This window comes from Zeus faber (assembly GCF_960531495.2).
Source record: "Zeus faber genome assembly, chromosome: 2".
Lineage (NCBI taxonomy): Eukaryota > Metazoa > Chordata > Actinopteri > Zeiformes > Zeidae > Zeus > Zeus faber.
In genome coordinates, this window is record NC_137189.1 from 3,402,010 (window position 1) to 3,422,472 (window position 20,463).

A 20,463-nucleotide genomic window follows, 5' to 3' on the forward strand; every position below is an offset into this window, starting at 1 on the left:
TGTGGACGATCCAAAACAAATGAAGCCCACTCCAAAAGCTCCACGCCAAAATGACTTTTTTTTTAGCGGGGGTGTGGGGTGGTGGTGGGGGTGGGGGACGCGCTCACCCACCGGAGGACCGGACCGTGGCCTCTATTGTGAGCTGTGACCGGGACTGGATCTCCCACGCACCCCCCCGCCCCCCCCCCCACAAGAGCTGCGGCTGTTGTGTGTGTGTGTGTGTGTGTGTGTGTGTGTGTGTGTGTGTGTGTGTGTGTGTGTGTGTGTGTTGTGCGCGCGCTTGTGTGTGCGCGGCTTGGCACAGCTTCCCGCGCGTGAACGTGTTTTAACGTGCATTTTGTTTTGGGTTTTTTCTTAGCTTCAAATGTGCATTTTAATTTCTCATAAACACAACATATATCGACGTATCCTAGCAGTGCAATTTAATGAAACATACAAAAATAATAGATACATTAATAAAGGGAAATACATCAAGGTCATTATCATATAACAAAAATAAACAATACATTTTTTCAAATATTTTGATAAAAAAAAAGGGAAATTAATACATAGTCAATTACATTTCGGAGGTCATTATATCTAACCATAATATTATCTTCCCACTTTTGACGTCAAATAACTGGATTGGTCTCATTGCATCAACTTAAAAGCAATTTTTTTCAATTTGTCAAAGCTATATATCTCAACTGAAAATGTGCATCATATTTCTCACAAAATAAATGTGTGTATATATATATATATATATATATATATATATATATATATATATATTTTTTTTTTTTTTTTTTTTTTTTACAAAAGCAAGTATTTTTTTAGATGATCCAATAACTCGATTAATTTCAGTATTCAACAGCCTGTTTATTTTACAGAGCTTCTTTTTACGAATTTAAAGCAAAGTTGATTTTTTTGCTTGCTGTTTTTGGTGTTCACCGATTGCTGAACATGTATGGACGCTTAAGGCATTGTCACAAGCCTTTTCTTTGCATTTGTACTTAAAAAACAATAATAATAATTTTGAGGGCAGTGGTTCCCAAACTAGGATTCGCGGCCCCCTAGCGGTCCAAGCAAAAAATGTTTTCTTTTCTTTAATTTAATTGTTTCACATTTATTCGATTTTATTTTTGTGAAAAAAAAAAAACAAAAAAAACGAAATAAAATTCTGGAGGTCTGTTTGTGCAATAAATATATTATATTCATGACACACCATGTCCATTGTTATTTTTTTTGTTTGTTTGTTTTAGCCCCATCCCCTTTTATATTACTATTTATATTGATGTTTATGTAACACGCAAGTTGTTTTATTTCCGAGTGCTAAAGTAAAACCAATAAATCAAGTAAAGTCAGTGATTCACTAAATTCCCCCTTTTTAATTTCTCAATGGGATTATTCAATTGAGGACTATTTAAACACAGTGCACTGGTCCATTATTGATCACATTCAATAAGAGGAAATGATAAGAACGAGGTCAGGGGAAATTCGCAGAAAGGCTGGTTTGTGCTGGAAGTGAAATGGTATATCTCGTAAAACGACTTCATTATCGGGTCTTTGACATAAATGTAGGTGTTTCAAATGTATGTTTGATTTGAACCCCGGGAGAACATTGTGCTGTTGTTCATAATTATGGTCATAAGGACAATAACAAGAATTATGATTCTTGTTATTGTCCTTACAATAATAGATAATAGACAATAATAGATAATAAAATAATTATGATAATATTATATTATATATTATGATGTTATTAGTCTAAATGGTAAAACATTTTGTTTCCTATAACTATAGGCCTCTAGAGCAACACTAGTGTAATAAAAATGGTTATTGATTATTTGTTCAAGACATTATGAAAACCATAAGCAGGAACAACACGCCAGTTTCATATGTATGTCAGGCCAATATTAGTGTACATTAAGTATTTATAAAATATGGATCCAAAACATACTGCATGTTTGAAACTATTGTGAGATGAATCTGCTGTTGGGGGTTAGGATGATCAATGTGCATGCGGCCTGATTTAAAAACCAAAGGAAAACCAAAAAACATTTTGAATCACGCACCAATTAACAATTGATTCAACAAAAGATTACATACCAAATGTAAGTAATCAAAAATCCAAGGTTTGGTTTTATCACTTTGATGATTTTTATTTTTTTGCAATATGCTAACGTCTTAAAGGATATGTTCCCCTTCTCAACTCAGGACTTGTTGATATGTCGGTTCCTGTCATTTTTAACTGTTCATAGCACAACCTCCCCGAACGCTTTACAATTGAGAAACTTACCACTCTGCTACAGCTTCTCATTGTGATTAAATGCAGTCCAATGGGGCAAATGTTTAAGTGTTGGATTCCTTTTTGAAAAAATTGCAAACTCTCCATGTATGCCAGGACTTCTACTCTGTGAGGTAAGTACTTGATGTAAGTTAAGGTATGTTTTATTGAGGAGGATTTAAATGTATATTTAATACAACACAGACAGTTAATACTATTATATAACTATTATTATTTCTACTATTATAGAACCCAGATTTGCGATTGTGGCGCCGCCCCTTGCAGCTGCCTGCGTGAGCACCTTGTGTCAGTTACGCACATTTTAGTATTTTTAATATTTTTAGAGCTTATTGTGCATAATCACTGGGTGTTATGACATTTCACTGCATATATGTATGACCATATGTATATGGATGTGACAAATAACCTCTTGAATCTTGAATCTAAGTGAGTAGGGTTTCCTCTTGAATCTTGTGCTGTGGGCATTAACCCAGACATGCTTCGACTGATGTTTTAGGACGATCTAGTTTTTGGAGTGGAGTGAGCACTCTATGGAGGCACCCAGTCACATTATGAAGTCTGTTAATTTGTCCATTTATTTATTTTATTTATTCATGGAGTCTTTTCATTTTTGATTTAAATCCGGGGTATAAAACAACATATTGAAACCTATCTTTGAGCTGAGAAAGAGGCTCTTGCTCAGAGAAACCTCACTGGAAAGATGGGAGTTCTTGGCACGTTCAAGGAAACCTAAACAGGGAAAAGGGATCTTCCAAAAGAAATTGACGTCACAGGGTTCAAGCAATGTTTTGTTATCAGAAGATGGTCGTGGGAACCCTGGTGCCACCACACAATCCCCACTATCGCCACCAACAGATATTAGGTCTTGACAGTCTACTCACTGCTCAGACATGAATAAAAGTATTATCCAAGTGGGCTTTGAACCACTACTCAGTGTGCCTTGAACCACTATTCACTGTGCCTTGGTGCACATTGTGCCATGTGATTGACATCACATAAACTGAAGGAAATTATGACATCTTGAAAACACAAGTGACTTGCATGCTTGCCTTTCACCACAGAGGCTATATTGTGAGAGAATATCAATGGTTTACTTAATGTAATGATCAATTATGTTTTTTTTCCAGAAACAGACTGAGTTTAAAGAAATGACCCTTACATCCTCATTTAACACCATCCCCAAATCCAACTGGATAATATGAAAATGAGCAGTGAGACCACTTCCATACTTTGTTTGAACCCCGCTCTCTGGCAACTCCCCATAGTAACAGCAAATACACAGCTCTGTGGATGCTCGGGCTCAGGCCTGGCGCCCCTCGCTGTGGAGGCCAGTGGGCTCAGGGCTTGTGGTTTGTGGCCCGCCACAGTGTGTTTACCTGGCGATGAATCTGAAAGGACGACGGGGCGGGTGGCACACACTGGGCACCCTGTGGAGGTGAAAGGAACAAGAGCTGTCTGGATGACTTCCAGGGGGAACGATGGTTATGGTTCCAGACCACCATGCTCTCTGTACACAGAGGAGATGCTTCGGTGCATGTCACACTGTCAAGCAGTTCCTTTGCAGGGCTAACACTGTTCAAAAATGAATTATTTTTTCGGTCGGTGGAAATGTAATGTAGCTCTTTAACTTTAGTCTCCTCAACTATATTGGTGAAATCAGTCAGTCAAGTATAACAACATTTTAAGAGAGTGAACAGCCTCAACTTATCATAGATCCTCAAAACCTTCCAACAACATACTCATCCAACAGACACATCCATCCAAATTAAAATAAATAAAACTGTTCGGCAAACTGTTCATCACATTGTAAACAAAGTCTTGAATAAGAAAAAGTGATATTAGAAAAGTTACACAATATTTTTCTTATTTTATATTAAACACAAGAGACGGGAGGAAAGTGGATGAAAGTCCATGTTCCCCATGTTTATAGACTGTGACAGCGACCAGACTGAGTGCAGTGGAGTGGCGGCATGGCCTGCTTTAGTGGAACTACATCAGCCTCCAGCTGTTTCAGACAAACATTGTCCTCCCTCTCACAAAAAACCCACTTAGTTTGTTCTCTCCTCTCTGCAACAGCTGCTCTGGAGGGCAGGGCCACCCCAGCTGCAGACTAGTGTGTGTGTGTGTGTGTGTACTTCAGGTGAGCAAATATTGTCGTGCCACTGAGACTTGAATGGACCCAAGTATTTTGAGGGTGCAGAGGAAGTAGAGATGTCACAGTGCACAGCGGGGTTCCTTGTCCTGAGGGTTTCATTAGAAGCCGGTGCTTGCTGAGCTAAGGGCATAGAGAATGTGCGTAATTACATGATTTGGATCGTTTCATTTGTCAAGTTTAATATATCATAGAGTTGTTTTTACTGCGTGTGTGTGTGTGTGTGTTTGTGAGTGCGTGCGTGCGTGATATTGTTTTTAGAGCTAAATTGAATCGCTGTATTATTGCCACCCACTGGCGAGTGAGTGCATATACAGTGGGGCAAAAAAGTATTTAGTCAGCCACCAATTGTGCAAGTTTTCCCACTTAAAAAGATGAGAGAGGCCTGTTATTTTCATCATAGGTAAACCTCAACTATGAGAGACAAAATGAGAAAAAAAAAATCCAGAAAATCACATTGTCTGATTTTTAAAGAATTTATTTGCAAATTATGGTGGAAAATAAGTATTTGGTCAATAACAAAAGTTAATCTCAATACTTTGTTATATACCCTTTGTTTGCAATGACAGAGGTCAAACGTTTTCTCAAAAGTCTTCACAAGGTTTTCACACACTGTTGCTGGTATTTTGGGCCATTCCTCCATGCAGATCTCCTCTAGAGCAGTGATGTTTTGGGGCTGTCGCTGGGCAACACGGACTTTCAACTCCCTCCAAAGGTTTTCTATGGGGTTAAGATCTGGAGACTGGCTAGGCCACTCCAGGACCTTGAAATGCTTCTTACGAAGCCACTCCTTCGTTGCCCGGGCGGTGTGTTTGGGATCATTGTCCTGCTGAAAGACCCAGCCATGTTTCATCTTCAATGCCCTTGCTGATGGAAGAAGGTTTTCACTCAAAATCTCACGATACATGGCCCCATTCATTCTTTTCTTTACACGGATCAGTCGTCCTGGTCCCTTTGCAGAAAAACAGCCCCAAAGCATGATGTTTGGGATGTTTGCTCACTGTTCTTGTGATCATTTTGACTCCACGGGGTGAGATCTTGCGTGGAGCCCCAGATCGAGGGAGATTATCAGTGGTCTTGTATGTCTTCCATTTTCTAATAATTGCTCCCACCGTTGATTTCTTCACAACAAGCTGCTTACCTATTGCAGATTCAGTCTTCCCAGCCTGGTGCAGGTCTACAATTTTGTTTCTGGTGTCCTTTGACAGCTCTTTGGTCTTGGCCATAGTGGAGTTTGGAGTGTGACTGTTTGAGGTTGTGGACAGGTGTCTTTTATACTGATAACAAGTTCAAACAGGTGCCATTATAACAGGTAACGAGTGGAGGACAGAGGAGCCTCTTAAAGAAAAAGTTACAGGTCTGTGAAAGCCAGAAATCTTGCTTGTTTTTAGGTGACCAAGTACTTATTTTACCGAGGAATTTACCAATTAATTCATTAAAAATCCTACAATGTGATTTCCTGGATTCTTTCCCCACATTCTGTCTCTCATAGTCGAAGTGTACCTATGATGAAAATTGGTGGCTGACTAATTGCCCCACTGTACTTATATTATTTTACAATATCTCCAATACGTATTATTAACTATAAAACGTTTTTTTTATTGTTTAATTTCATTGTTTCGTGTCATATTTTATTAAGGTTCTGCGACAGAAAAGCACCATGTCTAGAAGCGACAATGTGTCATATTGTTTGTTTGTATTATGTAAGAAAAATATCTGTTAAAAATAACAAATAAACACCAATTTCTGATTATATTGTAAATAACAAATAAATACCAAATTTGTGGTTGTTGTAAATAACAGATAAAATCCCAATTTCTGATTTTGTAGTAAATAACAAATAAATACCTAAATTATGATTATGTTGTAAATAAAAAATAAATACCAAAATTATGATTATGTAGTATAGAACTAATTAATCCTGCGCGAGCACCTCGTATCGGTACATTTTAGTATTTTTAGTATTTTTAGAGCTTATAGAGCTTATTGTGAGTAATCCCCGGGTGTCATGACATATCACTGCATATATGTATGACCGTATGTATATGTATGCGACAAATAATCTCTTGAATTTGAACTTGAACTACCCAATTTATAATTATGTTGTTAATAACAAACACCAGATTTGTGATTATGTTGTAAATAACAAATAAATACAACATTTATGATCATATTGTTAATAACAAATAAATACCAAACTTCTGATCATATTGTAAATAACAAATAATACCTAATTTCTGATTAGTTATGACCTACAACAACCACAACTACTGATCGCCCGATGACGTCTGTTCAATTATTCGCGTTTGTCCTTTTTGTCCCAACAGGAGCTTCCGTTTTGCGGAAGTCGTCGCTGCTCCGTGTGGCGATCAAGGTGAGTGGTGTCTGGTGGCGTCTCCCTTCTCATTTTCTCCCCAAAACCTCCAGGTTCTGGCGAAATCGTTTCGGTTTTGGTTTCCTGGTCCATCGACTGTCTTTTCAGGAAAGGTAAGTCTGTCGCAGTGAGATTAAAAAAACGAATAAAAATAAAGTATTCATGTCCGCTGATCGTTGTTGTCATGCTGTAGATGCGCCTATACGCAACCTCCCTTTTGTTTGTGGATATTCCTAAAGTTGTATTTTCTGAGCTACTGGCTGTGAAATATGTGTGTGTGTGTAAATATCACGTTCAGTGACTTTGTTAAAGACATCTTTTAGCCAGACGGGCTGGAAGCAGCGGTGCTTCTGCGTCCCCGAGCGGCAGCTCCGCGTCGTTGCATCTTGTTAAAGTACCCCCAAAAAATCTTTCTTGGTCGAAATCGTCTTCATTCCAACTTAAACATGTTTACATAAATGTTGATGTGAATTGAATTATGTAGGTGCTTTTCAGGGTGTCATTTTAAATGTCCTAAATTCATTTCTTTTCAAATATTAGGCCTAATAATCATTGAATAGTAAAATATTTATATTCATAAGGTCTTCATTTCAACAGACACCTTTTTAAAATCCAAGTTTGTCACAATTAGTTAAATTTTGATGTAATAAAACCACAGACCTACAGCTGAGCCCAGTATTTACCCTGTTATACTTACCTGTAGAGATAAATCCAAACAATTCCTTTGAAAGGTCCTGATTAGTTTTATTACAGAACTTAATCACTTACTATCAGAGCTGAAGTAAACCATTCAAATAACACTTTGTAGAATGATGTAGTTCATACTCTGCCCTGCTTCTACCTAATACCTGCAATTATGTATTAAATAAGACAAGGGATTATTTTTCCAGACACCATCATCCTTTTGCATAAAGTGCATTTCGATCCTTATTGTCCAGGGTTGTGCCACGATGCTATAAACATTTGGCACACATCTTCAGGCATCTTTTTTTTTTTTTTTAGCTATTTCACCCCAGACTGTGCCAAGCCCCCTCACCTGCTTTTAGTCCCGGAAATGTGCTATTGCACAATGTGCTATTGTATAAGCAAATGTTTAGATTGCTGTTTGTTTATGCAGAGCAATAGCATCCATCTTCAGTAGACTAGACTGCTGTAACAGTGTCCTTATGCGTTTCCCTAAAACATCGATCAGACACCTGCGGCTGATTCAGAACGCTGCTGCTCAAGCCCTCACTAAGACCAAGAAAGTGGATCATATCACTCCATTTCTCACATCTTTACACTGGCTTCCTGTCTGACAAAGACAGGTCTGCGTTCTGTCCCCAGAGTCAACTCAAAACACTGAGAAGCAGCTTTCAGTTTTTATGCTCAACATATCTGGAACAAACACCCAGAAAACTGCAGATCTGCTATTACGCTCACCTCTTTTAAATCAAGGCTGAAGACTTTTGTTTGCTGCTGCCTTTTACTTAACCAAATATTAATTCCCTGCACTGTCACTTTTACTTGATTTTATGCACTATATTTCTAAACGTTATGTGTTCTTCCTTTTACAATGTGTTTCTTTTACACTTTGTCTTGATGCTTGGGATGTTTTCTTTGGTTCATTTCTTGCACCGCACTATAACCTTTTCATTCTATGTATTGTTTTTTAACTTTACGCATTCTGTCATTTTGTTTTTCTTTGCACTTTGAATTGCCTCGTTGTTGAAATGTGCTATACAGATAGGTCACTCCAGACAGAAAGGGCTTTAGATGCCCACAAGACATTCCAGGTACTATGGAATTGTTTAATTTCACTGTTCAACAGTGTTATAAATTGGAACGTCAGAACATAACCTGTAGATTATTTATGATTTGATGTTTGATGCTTGATGCATTTCTGCCTGTCGCTCCTCCGCCGGTGCCTGGGTACCGTTCTTCACTGATGTTTGGCCCTTTTTAAATCAGCAGAACATCTTGGGAGGGCGGGGCAGCGGTCAGGGACGTCCCCTGCAGCTGGATTTAGATATTCACGTGGTTTGTGCGTGTGTGCGCACTCACCGGCCACTTTATTAGGTACACTTGTTCAATTGCTTGTTAACACAAATAGCTAAACAGCCAATCACATGGCTGCAACTCATTGCATTGAGGCATGTAGACATGGTGAGGATGACTTGCTGAAGTTCAAACAGAGCATCAGAATGGGGAAGAAAGGAGATTTGAGTGACTTTGAACATGGCATGGTTGTTGGTGCCAGATGGGCTGGTCTGAGTATTTCAGAAACTGCTGACCTACTGGGATTTTCACATACAACCATCTCTAGGGTTTACAGGGTATAGTCCTAAAAAGAGAAAATATCCAGTGAGCGGCAGTTGTGTGGACCAAAATTGCCTTGTTGATGTCAGAAGAATGGGCAGACTGGTTTGAGACGATAAAAAGGCAACAGTAACTCAAAGAACCAGTCGTTACAACCAAGGTATGCAGAATACCATCTCTGAACACACAACATGTTGAACCTTGAAGCAGATGGGCTACAGCAGCAGAACCAGTCTCCTCCAGCTCATTAACATCTGACTGGCACCAATTGGAAGTAGGGATAATCACCGGCTGCACCATCTCGGTGACCCTCTTTGCACTGGCAATGAACATGCTGGTAAGTCAGCCGAGGTACAGTTCGGAGGCCCTCTCAGCTAGTCTGGAGTAAGGCAACCCCCCATCAGAGCCTTTATGGATGACCTCACGGTGACATCAGTGCCAGGAGCCAGGTAGATTCTCCAAAGGTTGGAAGAGCTTGTGTCCTGGGCACGCATGAGTTTCAAACCCGCAAAGTCCTGTTCCTTGGTTCTGAAGAAGGGCAAGATCACAGACAGCTTCTGCTTCAGGCTGGAAGACCAGACCAGTCACTGAAAGACCAGTGAAAAGCCTCGGGAAGGTCTTCAACTGCAGCCTGAAAGACGCTGATTCCAAGGGCACGAGAACACCGGCAGTACACCGGATTGAGAGACAAAGTGTCCGGCGCAGGGATCGTCGGAAGGACGGGGAGGAAGTGGAGGGCGGGAGAGGCAGTCCAGCAGGCAGAGGCTCGGCTGGAGCACAAGGCCCTTCTTGGGAATGTGGCACAAGGCAGAGCCGGACTCGGGAGCTCAACATCAATCGACACTGCCAGTGGGAAGGCGAGGCGGAAGCTGGTGCAGGAGGAGGTGTGATCTTCAGTTGAGGGAGAGCGACTGACCAGGACAGTGAAAATGCGACAACAGGGTGCCTGGATGAAGTGGGAACAGGCGACGGAACAGTGTCACCTGGCAGGACATCTGGAAGTTGAACCCCCAGAGGATTAAGTTCTTGATCCAGGGGGTTTACGATGTCTATCTAACCTGTTCACATGGGGAAAAGTAGAAACACCAGCATGTCCCCTTTGTTCCGAGACAGGTACCCTCAAGCACATCCTGAGCAGTTGCTCCAAGGCACTGAGCGAAGGACACTATCGCTGGAGACACGACCAGGTCCTCAAGTCCATCGCTGAGGCAATCAGCAAGGGGATCAGTGACAGCAGATACACCCATGCTACAGCCAGGAGGATCGAGTTTGTCAAGGCAGGAGAGAAGCCAAGGAGCAGACCCAGGAACTGCTCTGCTCTGTCTGAGACTGGGTGATGACAGTTGACATCCAGAGGCAGCTGAAAATTCCATCACACATCACCCAGACTTTGAGACCAGGCATTATCTTGGTCTCAGAGGCCACAAGACAGCTCATCCTACTGGAACTGACAGTGCCCTGGGAAGAGTGAATGGAGGAGGTGGGCCAAGTACCAGGAGCTGGTGGAGGACTGCCGCAGAAGTGGTTGGAGGACTAGGTGCATGCCAGTCGAAGTGGGCAGTCGGGGGTTTGCAAGCCATTCCCTCAGCAAGGCCTATGGAGTGCTTGGCATTACCAGGAAAAAAGCCATCAACAACATGCAGGCAGCGGAAAAGGCTTCCAGATGGCTTTGGTTGCAAAGGGGTGACCAGTGGGGTCAGTATCATGCTGCTTGGACACAGGCCGGGGCTTGATCAATCTTGGTTTGGACCTGGACGAGGGTGTCTGTTGCAAGACCCGAAACACCCAATGACTCCAGGATACAACACCGATCTGTGTCCAAGTTTGAACATCAGAAGATATATATATATTTTTTTAACATTTGAAATATACATAAGATTTTGATTAATTTCTTCCTACAGATGTCTCCCAAGCCACTGGAGCCCTTTGCCAAGAAGGTCTTCAAGGGTGTGATCCTCCTAGAGCTGATAGGTGTGTTGGGGGCTTACAGCTTTTTCCACGCCCTGAACACGAGTCAAGGTATCAATCGGTTGTTTATTAGGAAAGCATATGATAAACACATCATCTTAAGAGCCTTTTGATAGTATATACATTAACACTCCACTCACCCACAGATTTCAGGAACACCGTTAACAGACGGTGCCCTTCAGTTCTGGAAGGTAAGGGCAATATAGTCGTTTTTTGTTGAGATTACTTTAGCCCAGATGCCACTGCAACAAATGGGAGTGCAAATGTTTTTTCTCCTTGATGAGAAATTAACACTTCTAGAATGCTTTTATGAAATTACACCCTGCGTTTGCTACATTATAAAATCTAAATGTCACCCCACATTATGGAATAGGTTACAAAACTTTATTACATGATGTTGTTCCAGGATCACTGATATAATTTGTGCCATTGTGAACATTTGCTCCCATCTACTAAACAAAGTTAAACTGCAATAGTTCACACTATCACTTCTGTCCTTCCAGTTTATTACCAGTCAAACGAGTGGGCAGGAGTCTACGGAATTCGGGAAAGGGATCATGAAGCCTGGTTCAACAAGAAGGACTGAATGTGAGTCCACATGGAAAAGGAAAATCCAGTTGCATTACTTCTTCAATGTTCTTTTTCCCATTTTTCCTTTGCTGAACATCTTGTTCTTGTTGAATGAGGTCTTTTTCCTCCTCAGGGTTTTGGCATCTCGTCCGTGGATCCAGTCGTCTCTCTGAGCTTCCCACTTCAGCTGCTTCAGTCCTGAGGGAGCGACAACATGGTGTCTTTACTCAGTTTACTAGTCAGCACACACATTGTAAATTACTTATCTTTAATATGGTCTCCATTTCCCATTTGTTAAAGCAATGGCGCCTTACACCTTTGCCAAAACAATGTTATCGTAGTTGTTACTGACACCAGGAAATGATTTAAAAAATCTAAAACTGAGCCATCAGGAAAATGTGTGCGACTAGGAAACAGGATTTGACATCACCACGCTCCTTTAAAGGAAGACCCTGACCTATGAATGTCACATCTAGTCAACCATTTTAACACGACAGTAGCATAATTTATATAGCTACATGAAAATGTCATGGTTCTGATGTGATGAAGAAACTAGCTTGTTGCCATTGGGGGGGAAGGAAGACAAACTCAATGTGCCACTAGGGTCTTTTCTCTCCATTGAGACAGTTTAATCTGGCTGGCATCTAGCCAACTAAAATGTTTTACGACCAACACACGTGGTTTGTGACTTGTCTCTATGCTAAATATAAAAGCTGATCACCTTCATCTACTTCTGAGAAAGCTGCCTAGAATTCCTGGTTACTAATTGAATGTTTTTCCTCTTACCTGCTTTGTCTTTATTGGCCATTGCATTCATCCCGATATTGTCAAACTTGGAGCCAGCGTTGTCATCCAGCATGTCACCGAACTGAGTAAAATAAAAACAAGGTTTCAATCAGATGTTACTCAATGTTCTAGTTAGGAGCCGTATACCTCAGCAATGATGCGCCATTTACTTGAAACTTTCAATGACCATTTAATCAAATATTATGCCTGTATACATATTTTTACATCTAATAGTTTTCCTGCAAACAGCAACTTAGTTATTTTCACAAAACAAAACCGTGAGTAGGTGTTCACATTAGGACTGAACGACTTTGGAAAATAATCAAATTGTGAATTTTTTTTTTCTGTTCTGATCTTCTGTATTATTCACTAAACCCATGCAATAAATAACCATAGTATGACCAACACATTGGACACAGTCAAACTGTTCTTTCCTGTAGGCCACGCCTATGTGTTATGATAAAATTAATTTATATAAATAACATCTTTAACTACTGAATTGTAAATAGGAAAACCTTCAATCACGGAATATTGACAAATGGATTTAACTTTAAGCCTTGTAATTGGTCGAATCAGAAAATATGCAGTGTTTCAGCAGAAATATTTTAATTTTTTTTATAAAAATGTTGCACATACATGGACCCTGCTCAGCACCATGAGCTCCAAATTTTTTTTGTTTAATTGTGATGTCGGTTTGAATTTCATTAATCTTTCAGCCCTAGTTTACATGTACAAATCCAAAACTGGGTTACCAGAACACTTATGTGGAATAATATTGTATTTCTTTACCTCTTCAGCAGAAGTAAACATGGCTGCATCCCTCCTTCCTTTCATTTTCTTGCCCAGGCTGGATTCTGGAAAAGGGCAGATTCATTATTTATTCATAATTTGGGGACTCTTGATTGTGAAATAAGGATGCACATCAGTCTGACATGGTTAAAATGGTATTGCTATCATAATATCCCTAATGAGATTCCAATACCACTAGCCATATCAACATGTCATGAAATAAATACAACTTGAGTTTCTGCTTTGTGCACAGGAAGTATGCATGTTAATTATGTTCCACTAATCATCCAAATTCATACTCTTCAGAAAAAGTTATGATTCTCACTGATTCTGAGAGTTTAGGGTCACTACTATGAAAATTGTAAAAACAAACATCTTCAGCAACACATAAGCATACATATACACAAAACAGAAGCAGAACAAATAAATGGGCATTAACTGGAAACTAGGAAAGAAAGAATTCATTAAGCTCCTGTAATAAGAAGCGGAAGCATCAGGACTGACCCACTGATCCAGAGAAGTCCAGCTCTTCTGATGACTTCCTCTTGTTTTTCGCCTTCTTCCCAGGAGGGGGAGGATCTGGCATCTCTTCATCCTCTAATTCCGCAAATAGAAAAAAATATATTTTTATCGATTAACATCCAGTGTCTGAATATGTGATGGAGTACTTTAAAATACAAGAAGAAATGTCATGAGTTTGTGTATCACTACCCACCATTGGAAGCGGTGTCGTCATCCAGCTCTGGAACTGAAAACATGGAGCACAGAGAGGGAAGAAAATCAGTTTTCTGACCTGGGAACTGGATCCATTGAAAAGGGCCAAATCTGTGAGACTTATTTATACAGGAGGTGGGTCAAGAGCAATACTTAAAAAAATAATGAATGATGTGATCCTTCAAGGTCTAAATTGACAATCCAAAACAGAAAGAGTATAATATTTACACATTTTCATTAAACACATTTTTTTTGATTGCCTTCCATTCATGTAAAGCCCTTTGAGTTGCATGTTGTGATTGAAAGGTGCTTTACAAATAAAAGGTTATTATTTGTTAAGTTATCACTGCATTTATAGTAATGAATGTTGAAATTCTGCTATCTCGACCCCCCCCGGACTTATATATATATATATATATATATATATATATAAAAAAGCAATTCAACACTAGGACCCAACAGAGGGCCGCAACCCATAATTTACCCCATTGGGATTAATTAGGTACCAATGATTACTAGGCCAAGTGTTTATACCATCCTCATCGTCATCCATGAAGAATCCTCCTTCCTCCCCCAGCTCTTCTCCAAAGTCCTCTTCCTCCATGCTACCCAGAGAGACCTCCTCATCATCCAGGTTGTCCACGTCCGAACCGTCCAAGTCCGAGTCCTCTGCGTCTTTCTTCCCCTTTTTAGTCTTCACGTTGCTGAGAAACCGACAAAGCCAAACACAGTAAAGAAAGATTACTTTAGTATGGAATCAACTTATTTATAAATTATTTTTCTTAAGCAATATGAAACCCTTATACTATATATGAATATTATATGTAAAACACAAAATGTGCCTCACCCTGCAAAGTCCAGGCCATCGTCAGGTAGGTCTGTTAAGTAACTGTCTCCCTCAAATGAATCTGGGTTTAGGGCAGGGGGGAAAAAACAATGTAAGACAACAAAAACTCACACATTTCAGAACCTAGTGGTTAGAAGGGCTTAGCTACGTGCTCAAAAACAACGTCTCTGATCGTACTCAGTATGTTGTCAAACTCGTCGTCATCTACGTCGTCTAAACTATCGTCATCGCTGCCCCCCGCTCGCCGGCGCCGCGGCTTCTCCTGCTCTTTCTTTTTGAAGTACCTGGAGTAAGAAGAGAACCGATGGGATCAAGAGTCATCAGGCGGAAAAGAGGCTAAAAAGCCCTTATTTAACATAAGTGTACTGGGTACACCAGTGTTACATTTAAACAGCAGTAATCAGACATCTTGTCTCTTACCTGTAGAAGAACACCTCATCCACAGGAATCTGACTCTCGTCTTTGCCCAGAAACTCCTTGCAGTTCACTGACAAGATAAACAGAGTTTATTTTAACAAATGCTTTTTATTTATCTATCTATTTATTTATTTTCGGTTCCATTTTCAGCATGAGCTTTTTCCATCAGAACATGTTCTTCTTTTGGGATAAAACCTTTAATCTCTGGATTGAAGCTTTTAAATGACCCCAGAAAGCACAATGATTCAGTCTAGGAGAGTGATTTGTCTGAAAGCCGAGCCGTCCTCTGTTACGTGCTTTAACAGAAAAATTATAACTCACCCGATAGAGAGCGGATGTTGTTCATGGACAGCTTCTGCTTGGGCTGCATCGCTGTGGCTTCTGTGTTTTCTAAAAAAAACAACAAAAGACAAAACAATTATCTTCGGTCGTCTTTTTATACGCAATACTGCTTTGCAAAAGTAAAAAAAATGATATGAGATGGAGCATTCGGTTGTTTATGCAGAGGGAGATCGTCACCATACGGACATAACCTCCACGTGAGGCCCACCGTTTCTTGCAGGATATATTTCTCTTCTATTTTCCTCACACCGCAATAGATACTAAACTGGAGCAAAACTGAAACGACGGATCTTGACAAGACGACAACCACTAATGAAAGGAAATTGTTGCCGACTTACGTTTTCCCTTCAGCTGTTTGGGATTCCTGAAGACGAACCGGTCCAAGAACCGGATGAGGGTGAAATCCTGGAGCGGGTCTCCTGTGTACTGAATAAACTCCCCCTGCGTGCACACACACACCACAGAAGAAGAGACGCTCATTCATACAAGCAGGACCAGCATAAAACACAACACATAACATCACAAAAATGTGTTTATTTCAGTTGTACTGGATAACTGGACATCGGTGGAGACACGCATTACCTTCAGGATCGTCTTAGCGAACAGTGACACAGTCGGGTGGAAATGCAGGGACAGCTGCAGCCAAACATGAAAGAAGTGATTAAATAATTTGATTTCAAGCAACTGTAGAAAACACACTGATGAAACACTGACCTTTCAAAACAAATAATAATGGCCTAGACTAAACGTAACTTTTGACCTTTATTTCGTTTCTGAGCCACTTTTCACCAATACACACAGTAACGGTCCCTCTACATTTAATGGACGCAAACAACTGGCCTGCAGGTTTAATACAGTAACGCTTAATCACTACTACAGAAACTTTTGGAAATCTAACTTCAGCACAGTACAATTAGTTGATGTCATCTTTACTTCCAAAACAAACCTTTATAGAGAAAAAATATTTATGAAAACCTTCTTTATGATTTCAATGCACACCTGCTGCAGCTCCCATAAGGTAGCTAAGTCTGCTCTGCAGAACAAGGGATTTCTGTGCAGGGGGTCGTAGTTCTCAGAGGTCTTCCCCCCTAAAAACAAGTCAGAACACAGACAGGAACATGAGCCTCAACAACACACACAACCAGAGGAACACATAGAAACTTTGGTGATAGTTGTCAATTCTAAAGGGGGATTAAAGTGTTTTTGTAAAACAACTAATGTTGTCAAATGAAATGAAACAGGTATTGATATTGTTAGAATCCTTTGAGTTTAACAGTTTTCAGGGCTGTTGTCTCATACAGTGTAAAGAGACAGTCGTCAGAGAGATCATTTACTATTACTGGTAAATATTATTTTAAATGTACTGTTGAAGTGCACAGACCTTCCATGTTCTGGTGATGAACCCACGACGCTTTGGGTTTTGGCTTCTCCGGTTCTTCTGTCGTCATCTTTTCTTCCTCCACTTTGTCGGCGTCCACGAAACGTTCCTCCTCCTCTTCGTCTTCTTCAGCGAGATCTTTAAAGCTCTCATCCTCGCCCCCCTGAGGGAACCCCCATGTTATATTCACAACCAGATCAACTTGAAGTGCTAGGCTGCAGGTTCACCCACTTGTGGAAATCTTGGACAACAATGTCAAGAAAACCAACTTTTTATATGTGTTTTTAAAGCGTGGAGGATTTAGAAACACCACAGTTGGAAGTTGGAAAGATTCAATGTTAATATTTCAGACCAAGAAAGACTAAATCAGGTATTCATCCTACCAAAATAAATATATAAACTGAGAAAAAAAATTAAAATAAATAACAAAACATTTTCATGGTATACAGAAATTCTGCCATTGCTCTTGCAGCTGAAATAATGCAGACGTGAAGCAACGTTACTCAAGGATTTCCTCTATAAAATCAGAGGGTTTGGTGTGAACTACCAGAAAAAGACCCAAAATCCACAATCCACAGCATGCATCAAGACCCTCACCCCGTTCTCCTGCAGGAGGAGTGTGAGTCCGGGTTTGGCCCTGATGACCTCCGACACCAGGAAGAGCGACCCGCAGGCAAAGGTGGGGTTCTGCTCGCAGCTGACCTGAAGGATCCGCTTGATGAAGGCCTTGACTCTGCGCAGAACCACGTCTGCCTTCAGAGACTTGTAGAGCAGGTTGAGGAACATGCTCTGCTTGGAGCACGAAGATAGGCCATGGTCCAGGAGTTTCCTGTTGGGGCGGGGCAGTCGGACAGGACTTTAAATATACCAAGATACCGTTTGAGAGTGAAGAGCATCAATAGCAAAGGATGATATTAAATATTAATTCTAACAAAGCAACAATTAAGTACTTGATTTCCTGATCATGATCGTTTTGCTAAACCGATGGATTCCATACTTATATTTTTATCCAAATGTCAGAGGAATTTCAAGCCAATGTAAGAAAAGTTGCAAGAAATATAAACGCTAATGTGTGTTTCCATCATTTAGGTTGAGGGAAATAAACAGTCTACCTAAATATTATGTTCCAATGTTCATTGTCAATGTTTGTTCCTCATAAGGCAGATGTGTGTTATTGCACTAGTACTTAGACTATGAGAGTGCCATAAAATTTAAACATAGATAATTTCTTAATCGCTAAAATGTCATGATCAGTATCCTAATTTCTTGCAGACTATACAGTATTTTTACCTGTAGAGGGCCACGTAGTAGCGATCTGAGACGCTCTGCTGAGAGTCCATCACTTGGAAGAGCAACATGAGCGCCTGGACGGCCGTGTTGAACTTCACCACGTGCACAACCTTGAACAGAGTGTTAAGCTGCTCTTTGACCTTCTCGTCTCCAGCCTTGGCGTAGGGATACGCCCGGTTTACCCCCGACAACAGAGCGCTGAGCATCTTCGATTCAATGTCTTTCTTTTTGATGCACGTGCGGAAGAAGGTGAAGTAGATGCCGATGAGCTTGTTGGCCAGGTCGTCCTCGTCGTGACTCAGCAAAACCTGGCAGAGAAAGCAGACGGCGTAGTACTGGGCCTTGGGACTGATGTTGGGCCTGAACATCAGCCGCTCCACCTCGCAGCACACCACCACCTTCATGTTGGGATGCTTGTGCAGCAGCGTCTCCAGCAGGTGTGAGGCCTTGGCCGCTGTCTTGTAGTCCGGGTCTCCCAGCTTGTTGACCACCTGTATGAGGAGAGCCTTCTCCTGCTCAGGCCGACTGGAGAGTAGCTCGTACGCCGTGCTCATGGCCTTGGCTTTGGTGGCTTGCACGTTGTCGTGGCCAACCGCTTCAAGAGCCATTGCGAACTCGGCGACATGGTGCTTCAGGTGATGCTCGAAGTACCAGAGGAGGAGACGCCGGTCGCGGGAGTCCTTGTTGCCGCTGGCCTTCTCCTCCAGCTGTACGAAGGGATGCTGGGCAAACAGACGGAGCTTACGGTTCTCCGGGAGAAGGTCTGAGACCATGAGCTCCCGCAGGGTGTCCAGGGCCATCAGACCCATTCGCCGACTTCCCTTCTTTTTCACCATGGAAACGAGGTTTTCAATGTGCTCCAATGTGTGCACCGGAGAGTCCTGGATTATAAGCGTCATGGCCGCCATTCTGTCAGCCAGGGTACCCGTGGAGACCACTGTCTTCATCCAGGCGGAGTTTGCTCCCTTTTGCGCACTCTTCTTGTTCTTGTACAGACTGACCTCAGCCTCAAACAGCCTCTGGGCAAGAGCCTTGTAGCTGGCAACCAGCGCCTCCTCCTGCGGTTCAGAGGAACCCTCTGCAGTGTACTCCAGGTCAAACCATTTCCCTCCTGGCTTAACCAGCAGCACCTGTCTTGGCTGAAACTCAAACACATTGACATTCTGTTTGGCATTGGACTTTTTGGATTTCAGTTTGTCCCGTGTCTGCTTGTCATTAACCTCGGGCTGCGTTGTAGACGTTTGTCCCTCTGCCGTTGCTGTCTTGGTTTTGTTCTTTTCCTTTTTACTACAATCTTCCTCCTCCGGCTCATCTGCAATAATCTGCTCCCCGGCATACGCACGGATGCCCAGTTTGGTTATGAACTTCTCCAACTCTCCTTCTTCCAGGTCATCGATGGCTCCTTTCTTACCGCCATCAACGAGATCATTGGAGTCGTTGACGTTGGCGAGGAGGAGGAAATCTGACTGCACACAAACAACACCAAACGAGAACGTTACAAACATTTGGAATCAGTACTGTAGTCATGTCGTAAGAATGATAATGAATAGTAGTAGTGGGAGAAGGGTCGGTAAAGGCAATTTTCCATAGATTATAAAATAAATAATAAATAATAATAATATGACAACTACCTTTACGTGTACAGCAGCTTTCATACAACGTAGTGCTTTACATTGTTAGTCAATGAAATAGCAATAACAAAAACGCAAACAAGCAAAATGCATTTAATAAAAGTAAGTAAATATTATATTCTACTGGGTCAACATGTTTGACTAGTAATTTTAAGTAATTAAGTTATTTTTTAATTTTAAGTAAGACACACATCGACAACGGCAGAGCAAGTTAAAGGGTAAAGTCCATGTTTTAAACCTCATCGGACTGGAAAGACTCACTCGAGTTCCTCCCAAACGTAAAACCTCATCCAACGACAATTCTTCTTCTGTTTGGGCGACATCTTCGGCAGTTTCTTGACCACCGTCGTCATCATCATCTTCATCACCGCCGCCCTGGTCTAAATATTCGTTTTCTCGCTCCGTTTGGTCATTCTTCAAATCGTTTTTGCGTTTCGCCTTGCGAGCCCTGATCTGCGGTGCCATGCTGGAAACAGCGTGGACGGTGTGGACATTGCTGACCCGGAAGTGAAACTGATTATCGTCTGTAAAAAGTGTTGTGACAGAATGTAATTTACCCTTCTGTAATATTGTACTCCAAGCTCTTCTGTTTTGTGTTTTTAAATGTTCTGCTTTCATTT

At 41.2% G+C, this 20,463-nt stretch overlaps 2 protein-coding genes across 3 annotated transcripts; one reads left to right on the top strand and one right to left on the bottom strand.

The window, feature by feature from the left end:
- The first annotated feature begins 6,788 nt into the window (after positions 1–6,788).
- LOC307227369 (protein CEBPZOS-like) lies at positions 6,789–12,375 on the top strand. Of its 2 annotated transcripts, none has more exons than XM_079996658.1 (5): positions 6,789–6,813; positions 11,013–11,130; positions 11,226–11,270; positions 11,583–11,667; positions 11,783–12,375. In XM_079996658.1, exons 2-4 carry the CDS (start codon positions 11,013–11,015, stop codon positions 11,663–11,665), a joined length of 246 nt encoding a protein of 81 aa, XP_079852784.1. In that variant the 5' UTR covers positions 6,789–6,813; the 3' UTR covers positions 11,666–11,667; positions 11,783–12,375. The 2 variants fall into 2 exon arrangements, with proteins under 2 accessions (XP_079852784.1, XP_079852783.1); XM_079996657.1 differs by having other exon boundaries at positions 6,795–6,926.
- cebpz (CCAAT enhancer binding protein zeta) lies at positions 11,278–20,308 on the bottom strand (the record flags this gene model as incomplete). The annotated part of the gene is made up of 17 exons (XM_079996599.1): positions 11,278–11,847; positions 12,436–12,517; positions 13,225–13,289; positions 13,729–13,821; positions 13,940–13,972; positions 14,473–14,642; positions 14,786–14,846; positions 14,963–15,069; positions 15,206–15,272; positions 15,524–15,592; positions 15,883–15,985; positions 16,127–16,180; positions 16,544–16,632; positions 16,926–17,085; positions 17,520–17,751; positions 18,213–19,678; positions 20,105–20,308. 17 exons carry the CDS (start codon positions 20,306–20,308, stop codon positions 11,702–11,704), a joined length of 3,201 nt encoding a protein of 1,066 aa, XP_079852725.1. The 3' UTR covers positions 11,278–11,701.
- Between the last annotated feature and the right edge of the window lie 155 nt (positions 20,309–20,463).

What these genes read in the sequence shown, in the direction of transcription:
- LOC307227369 (XM_079996658.1), top strand. Translation starts at nt 11,013, where the DNA reads ATGTCTCCCAAGCCACTGGAGCCCTTTGCCAAGAAGGTCTTCAAGGGT. An exon ending in CGCCCTGAACACGAGTCAAG is followed by an intron (nt 11,131 to 11,225) that starts GTATCAATCGGT and finishes ACTCACCCACAG; the next exon opens with ATTTCAGGAACACCGTTAAC. An exon ending in GTGCCCTTCAGTTCTGGAAG is followed by an intron (nt 11,271 to 11,582) that starts GTAAGGGCAATA and finishes CTGTCCTTCCAG; the next exon opens with TTTATTACCAGTCAAACGAG.